This window comes from Oratosquilla oratoria, chromosome 43 (assembly GCF_046742065.1).
Source record: "Oratosquilla oratoria isolate Oo_2021 chromosome 43, ASM4674206v1, whole genome shotgun sequence".
NCBI lineage: Eukaryota > Metazoa > Arthropoda > Malacostraca > Stomatopoda > Squillidae > Oratosquilla > Oratosquilla oratoria.
Window position 1 is genome coordinate 34,713,510 of NC_134819.1, and position 8,646 is coordinate 34,722,155.

The window sequence follows — 8,646 nt, forward strand, 5'->3', positions numbered from 1 at the left end:
TTGGCCGTTCATCTTCATATGTCCAATTAACAACTTTTCCATTGCCATCACATGAAATGTACATTGTAAGGATATTAAAAGCAATATTTTTAGTCCTGTTTAATTTTCATGGTTTCATACATACCAGAATGTAAGCAAACTTGAAGCAATACAAATAAGGGTGACATATTTTAACCTTGGTAAAACTGTGGCAATTCATTGTGTAAGAAAACTCTACGCTCTATTCCATCCTTTGTAATGATGGCAACGCGAACAACTCCTCCACTGCTGCCATCTCTTGTTAGTGCAAGTGTCAAGGCTGAAATAAATAAAAGATGTACATTTAATTTTACCTCGTTATTGTATTGTGTATTTATATTAAAGGGCCTCTTTTCCCTTCACAAAACATTTCTCCTTAAATGGGATGGCAGAATCAAAGCATCCCCACATCATTCATGATTTTCATTTCTTCCACAGCAAGACCTGATACCTGAAGCTGTCTTATCTCCATTGTTTCATCATGCGACACCCCTCTTACTCTATCCAATCAACATTGTTCATGAAGTAAACAAGAAAGGCAACCATTTAAGCTATAGTATCCCTCCATCCATTCACTTCTATCTTTTGTACTTTCTCTTGTTCAATCAACATTCCAAGTACATCCAAAGCTCTTGTTCATTGCCATCTATCTTTTGGTCTTCCTCGCTGGATCACTACATTCACTTCTGCTTCCTTTCTTTGATAGCCCTTCATCCACTCTTTCTATATACCCAAACATTAACTTGTAAATTTTGGAGAGCAGTCACTGATTATCACCTCTGTGAAAAGGTGGGGGAACTTGTCAAGGATGATCAGAGAGTTCTTAATCCTGATCTGAACATAGTGTCTGCCTCTCATGGTTATTTCTCTAAAAGAATGAGAGGGTGTAGACAGGTTTGAGGACTAATGAAATGAAAATCATTCTTATGTCTAAGTCCAGACTTGAAGAGACCCACTATTGATCCCAATGGGTTAATATACATACATACAAAGGCCTCAATCCCCTTATAAGGAGTGGCTGAGTATAATCATACACCTACTCAAAAAACCTCATTCACACTATCCACACTATAGCCAATTTTGGCTGTTTGGCCCTGCTATGGAAGAGCTTTGCTTTATTGCAGTGTTTTTGACTTGAGCAATGTAGTCAGGGATGAGGTCACCCTTCATCCCTGAAATGCTAAAAAGGAGAAGTTGAATTATTATCAACCAGGCTTACACATACAAAAATGAACATATGTAAGTTAAACAATTTCTACTTACTTTTCTTGACGAAATCCACACACTCTTCCTTTTGCATACCCTCTCTGTAAGCACTGTCAACATAGCCCCACACGAAGGTGCTTCCAGAACCACCAATGGCTACAGACTGACGCACAATCATTCCTCCAAGGGGAAGTGTGTACACCTGAAGTAACGTAATCCAATGAAACCATTTAGCAGCAAAAGGGATTAACAAAAGTAAATTTATATCTATCAGTATGTAACTGATACTTTCAAGATAGATGGGAGTAGATTTATGACACTGGCTACCTCCCTTGTAAGGAGGGAAAAAAGCCCTTGGTATATGTATGTAATCCAATAATGTCATTATAGAGTCAGAGTAGTGGAGCCTGTGTTAAAATTAGAAATGGAGTGAGTGAATGGTTTGAGGTAAAGGTGGAGTTTGCCAGGGATGTGTTATGATGCCTTGGGTGTTCAATTTATACATGGATAGGGTGGTGCAAGAAGTAAACTCAAGGGTAATGGGCTGGGGATTGGAAATGGTTAAAGAAAATGGGAGCTAAGCCAGTTGTTGTTTGTTGATGACACTGCGTTTGTGGCAGGATCAGAGGAGGGATTAAAGAAGTCGGTGACGGAGTATGGAAAGGTGTGCAAAAGGAGGAAGTTGAAGATAAATGTGGGTAAAAGGTGATGAGATGTACATGGGGAGAGGATGGCAGCAAATTGGAAGCGAGTGTTAACCTCTTCCCTCCGGGGCACATCGCACATCTGGCAGCATTAGCTGCCCGACGTGCGATGTCTCGAAATAATAATCGCATTATAAAAAATAAAGTCAGTGCTAAATTGTCCGTTCCCTTTACCCGTGTATTTTGATAACCAAAGAAAACTGATGAAGCCAGTTTAGAGAGAATGAAAATTACGTAGATACAACTACAATAAATATAATCAAGATGGCGACTTTGGCATCAGCGAGTACCTACTTGCTCCTCATGCCGCCTACGTAGGCGGCACCGTATGGAAGTGGTTAAGGGAGAGAGACTAGAGAAAGTGGATAGCTTTAGATATTTGGGTGGAAAAAGGAGGAGTGGAGGTAGAATGTAGATTGAAAGAACAAAGTAAATGCCTTGGGGGATTAAAAAGTGTAATGAGAAATAGACATTTGGGAAAGGAGGCTAAGATGATATTTTATGATGGGGTGATTGTGCTGAAAGCACTGTATGGGGCAAAAACATGGAACACAAGAAAGGAAGAGTTTAATTGTGTTTGAGATGAAATGCCTGAGAAGTATGGTAGGGGTTACAAGGCTGGATAGAGTGAGAAATGAGGACAGCAGGGCTGGAAAGGGAGTTAGGAGATGGGGTTGATGAGAGAGTATTGGGTGGTTTGGACACAGGAAGAATTAGTGACGAAAATTTAGTAAAAGAGGTGTGGAAGGCAGAGGTGGAGGTAATGAACATGAAGTGATCAAGGACGAGATGGATGGATGGGGGTAAAAAGGACATTGGGAAAGAGGGAAACATCTGTTGAGGAAGGGAGAAGATAGGGGTGAGTGGAGAATGGTTATGTATGGATGATGCTGTGATGCATGTAAAGGAGTGAGTGGAGGATGGGGAATTGTGAGGGAGTGTGTATGAATGATATTTTGACACAGCTAGAAGGGATTTCTCCCCCATCTATTTTTCAGCATGAGACAGAGGGGGGGGAGCAATTAGATAAAGCAGCCTTGCTCTTGTCTTGCTACACTGCTTCTGACCCAGGGTAGTGGGTGAGATACAGAGATGACCCATCATCCAGGTGGAGACAAGAGGGAGGGATGGTGAATGGGAGTGGAGTATGTGGGGATGAAATGGGAAGAAGTGGATTTATCCCTCTAACTTTGGCTTCCTCCCTTGTAACGGGGAAAAAGCTTTTGTTATATGTAACTGATTAATATTCACTATTATTACTCAATACAATGGAAATTACACCACACTGTATTCCTAAAAGTTTGATGCATAATGGAACTCGCACAATCCAATTTGGAAAAACTAAACCATCAAATAAATTATGACATTAGCAATATTGGATGTTGTAAATATTAATCCAAATTCATAAGCATTCTAATCACAGAGAAAACTTGTGATTTTTAGTTGAAAGCCATTTAAGTTAAACAGGTAGATCTTGAATATGGTAATTTTGAACCAAACATAGTGCATTAGATACAAAATCATTCAAGTTTGTAGTACCCCTTGATAAGTCCCCTCCCAATTAATCAAATAATTGCCCCTAGTCTCTTGCAGAAGACCTGTGGTATTCAGGTAATCAATAACAGTCTCAGGGCAGAACCATAAGTCACTCAGGGAGGATGTGTTGTTGCCTTGGGATTGTCCCCTCCAATTCCAAGGGTTGTTCAAACTTACATGATCTTGTGTCAATGTTCCGTGCTCAGTGTGAAACAACAATTTCTGGGAAGAGCTATCTGTACTTAGATGAAGAAGTCAAACAAGATTACACACCTGACCACCATTAACTTTGTCATAACCGGCAACAATGATTCCAGCTGTCAACATATCCCTGTAGTCATAACAAATTTCCTTGAAAGTGTTTGCAGCCACTCGCACAAGGGGTGGCTCCTGTAACTTCACTCTGGAGAGAGGGAAAAAAAAAATCTTAAAAGCTCTTCTTGACATATTTATCATAGTGTATTCTGGTGATTTTGTTTTACCAAAGTTCTTATGATTTTGAAGAGATGAAAGCAGGAACAAAGTACAATAACTCAAACTATACAATACTTTCATGATATATATATTCAACAAATTGTATGTTACCAATATTGGCAATTACCCTAATTTGTATCAGAAAGCTAATACTAATATACTACAACTAAATTCCATCAATATACAAAATCATTACATGTATACCATATTCTGAATGCATCACTAAAGCTAATTACTCACTCTAATAGCTCCATGTGTGATGAAACTATATCAGCCACTGCTTGAGTATCTGCTGCTGAACCAGACCTACAACAGTAGATATGGTCTGTGACACGTGTCAGTTTATCAGTCACTCTGTTTGATACATAGGTTCCCATGGATGTTCGTGAATCAGCTCCTAGAATTACACCACCATCAAACTCCACAGCCATGATGGAAGTCTGAGGGATACAAAATAAAATTATAAAGAAACTACTGGCAACAAATTAAGCTATGTGCTCCTTAATGTTATGTAACTTGAAGGCACTTTTCCTTTTATTCTGCTACATTCTGCTGTGTATTACCCTTAAGTAGAGAATAGGTTTAACCCATTTTGATTAACATCTTCTGTAATGGGAAGTAGTTACTTTTTCTTTTACTATAACAGAGAAGAATGACCAAAATGATACATGGACTCAGAAATTTGTCTTACGGAGAGAGGCTTAGGCACCTTAACTTACACTCTCTGGAAAGACACAAGAGTGTGGGGTGATCTAATAGAGGTGTTCAAGTGAATAAAATGCTTTAACAAGGGTGATGCAAACAAGGTCATCATGTTAAAACAACAGGGCAGGACTCGCACTAATGGATTTAAACTGGACAAATTTAGATTCAAGAAGGAAATAGGCGAGAATTGGTCGATGAATGGAATAGACTTAGTAACCATGTAGTAAGTGCTGAAAGTATCAGCTGTTTTAAGAAATGATTAGACAACTTTATGGATGGGGATGACAGGTGGTGATGGATATGGAGCTGCCTAGTGTAGGCCTTATGGTCTCTTGCAATCTCCTTCATTCTTATGTTCTACTTGGCTAGGTACCATTCTAAAGAATCTCCACTTTGGAGTTTTCACATATAAATTGTTCTTGTAAATGTGTAGTAGGTGAGCTAATCATACAGAAAATACTGGCATTTAAACACCCTTTCTCTTAAGGAAATTTTTTCTTTACCCGACTATCATTCAACCTTTACAAAAATGATGACTTACAGATGGAAGTATAATGTTAGCAACCCAATTCTTATACCATCAGTATCTTGGTTCATTTACAAGAGTTTGTGTTACCCAATGATAAAGTTCGCTATAACATGTTCTGACCTTATATGAAAATATTACTCGATCTTTTGTGAATGATATTTTGATGCAGCCTGAAGGGATTTCTCCCTGTCCTCTTTTCCTGTATGAGGAGATGGAAAGGAGGGGTTGCCAACTAAGTGAAGCGGCCTTGCTGTGGATGTATTGTGTCTTGGTACATTGCTTCTGACCCTGGGCAATGGGTAGGGTACAAGGATGACCCATCATCCATGAGGAGCAAAGATGAGAGGGAGGAAAGGATGGTGGATGGGAGTGAAGTGGGTGAGAGTAGTTTCGTGACTTTGACTTGGCTACCTACCTTATAAGGGGGGGAAAAGCTTTTGGTATATATATGGATGAATCAGCACTGAAGGGTAATTTATGATAGTGCAGTCAAAAATTATTTTTTCTGGCAACTTTGGCCGACTTAAATTTTGAAAATCCCAATCTGTATTTGATAAAATCCCTTTTAGGTACTTTGATAGAGAAAGGATAATGACCACCTCCTCTATTAATTGCCCGAGGTACAATAATAATCAGGCCATCAGCATCCAAGACGACAACAATGACCCAGATATTTAGAATTTGAAGTACCAAATTATTAGATATAGGTTAGGTTAGAATACACAAATTAATCCTTTCATTTCTTCGACCTTGGCATCAATCAAAACAAACATGGCATATCATTCAATCGCCGCAACTTCATTTGTTAGTAAATTAGTTTTAGCAACGCTTTTATTATTGATTTCCACCAAGAAAATCTCATATTACATTAAAATATTATAATTCACAAAATTAATTACCTATCGATACATCACAAAGGTGTGCACTTCTAAAAATTTACCTTTATTTCTGCCAAGAAAACCATGCACCACTTTGACATATTATAATCAAATAAAATTAACATTTAATTTTTTAATGCTATATCATGTAGATGTGCACATCTAAATAAAATATTGAAAAAAGAATCTTTTCAAATACAAAAGAGAAAGAAATGAACAATGTGATACTAGAATAAAACCGGAACATGTCACTGCAACAAGTCGTCAGTAAATCCATAGTGCAGACTGGGGAAGTACCACATGATCGATATTATTAGGCCAGGGCTAATATTACCCATTAACTTCAACTGTGTGAGCCAATTATTACTCAAACAGTAAAGTATTACTTTCCCATATGCCAGGCATTCTAGTATTGCAATAGGTAGGTCAAACACCACCAGAGGCGCCACCGTCGATGAGGAGCCCAATAGCGCGTCATTTTATGCGCACGCCATGCAAACGGCCAAATTTACATACCGCCGGATATTTCATTCATACAAATGTTATACGAGTGTATTTACTACGATCGTAGTAAATTTCAAACAATTACATCATCAGTTACATGTCGGTACATAAAAACATAAGATAAACATGGCGGCTTGCATTCAGCAGTAAATCGAAAATTGGTTTATGTTTCAGCGTAAAAAATGAGCTAAATAAATTCAGAGTGTGGGCAACTAACCAAAAGTAACGAAATCTACTAGTCTCGTGGATTATTCTTATACCAAAATAAAGGCAGCGTGATACGGTAGAGCTGAGAAATCGGTGGTACTAATTAGTTTTTTATTCTATCGGGTCGGATTATCGGATAACAACATCAACATCCATCCCGCCATCTTATCAAACTTCACTCTATTAAGTTTCTTACTATTATGTTATTAGTGTAATAGACTTATAGTTGAATTATTTGAACTATTTTCTTTAAAATGTGTGATTTTCATGTAATTTGATCAAAGAGAAGTTACGTTTTTATCCTCCGTAATATTACGGACCACAGCTACGATTCGTCCTGCCCGCTATGATCACTGGTGGTATGGATCAAACTACACTATTAAGTTTGTTACTATTGTGCTATTAGTGTAATAGCTTGCATATAGTTGAATTATTCAAACTATTTTCTTTAAAATGTGTGATTTTAATGTAATTTGACGGTATTCGTAGCTGTGGTGGGTAATTTTGCAAAGGATAGAAACGTAATTATATGATCAAATTACATGGAAATCACACATCTTATAGAAAATAGGTCAAATAATGTAACCATATATTAAATTTTTATATAAAATTGTGCCTGTCAGTTAAAACCGTCATTGTTTACGTTTGATCGGCGATTAGTCAGACCGCACGTTTTGGCCCGATTTTCTGGGAAAAAATAGGCCCAATTTAATTCCATTCAAAATGCAATATCTCGAGAACTAGGACAGCTAGATGGATAATTCAAATTGCATTATACTCATAGCGACTTTTTGCATCCCATGAGAACTACTTCAGCTCAAATATCAGGAATTTCATTTTCATGTTGACCTAGCTAATTGCAATTATCACAGAACGAAAAATTAGTGAAACTGTATTCAGGATCTGCGGATGCATAGCATTCCAAAGTACTCTCACAAATTCAACTTAATATTCTCATATTTACAAATTGTGAGACATTACTGAAATGCATATCTGTCATCCCTTGTATATATTATCTACATTACTAGTGCAAATGTAATTTCAAATTTGTATACAATAAACTATTTTACTGTGGTGTTAGCTTCCCTGTCCCATTGATTTATTGAAATTTCAAACCATAAGAGAGGGATGGGACTTTCTGTACTTGTAAAAAGTAAAACTGTACATCTTGAGTATAAATTACACTTTTAACTTATTGAAAAATCAGGATATATAGGCTACCAAAAGTGATACAATCTAAGATCCATTGCGTTCTCGGCGAGTTGTAAAGCCGCTACTTTGGGCTTCAAACCAAGAACTGTGATAATATGTGTATTTCCTTGGAACACATGTACAATAACTATCCACATACCCCTGTCATTAATTCGCTACTCATCCAATCAGGAGAGAGCTGCGCAAGATGGCCAGACTTCATGTTAGGTTGATTTGCTGCTACCGACACCGCCATGATGATTACTGACAACTTTGTGAATACTATTTACAAGCAATAGCATTTACTATGGTCAAACCTTAAAAGTAAACTGTCGTATCAAGAAACCTGTCTCCTGAATTTACAGATGGTCAGGTCTAGATTCCATACTCGCTAGTAGATGACGTAGAGTGCAGCTCTTTAAACAATGGTATCATAACAACTGTAAATATATAAATATATTACTATTACTGGGTGGACGTTTTTTACATTAAAAAAGTTTGAACTGCTAGGAAAAGACAAGAGACTTGATTTTTTTATATAAAAATTGTCTTATTTTTATTTACAGCAGAACAATATTAAAATACATGTATGTGGAAAATCTCAATATTGAAATACATGTATGTGGAAAATCACTTATTCTTATTTACAGCAGCACAATTAAAATACATGTAGGCCTACATGTAGGTGGAAAAT

The 8,646-nt window shown here is 37.3% G+C and overlaps 1 protein-coding gene across 1 annotated transcript; it reads right to left on the reverse strand.

Annotated features, from left to right (window-relative positions):
• Positions 1 to 86: 86 nt before the first annotated feature.
• Prosbeta1 (proteasome beta1 subunit) lies at positions 87 to 8,268 on the reverse strand. Its single transcript, XM_076179737.1, has 5 exons — positions 8,113 to 8,268; positions 4,179 to 4,378; positions 3,738 to 3,867; positions 1,282 to 1,426; positions 87 to 298 (listed from the first exon to the last, which is right to left on the reverse strand). Exons 1-5 carry the CDS (start codon positions 8,206 to 8,208, stop codon positions 171 to 173), a joined length of 699 nt encoding a protein of 232 aa, XP_076035852.1. The 5' UTR covers positions 8,209 to 8,268; the 3' UTR covers positions 87 to 170.
• Between the last annotated feature and the right edge of the window lie 378 nt (positions 8,269 to 8,646).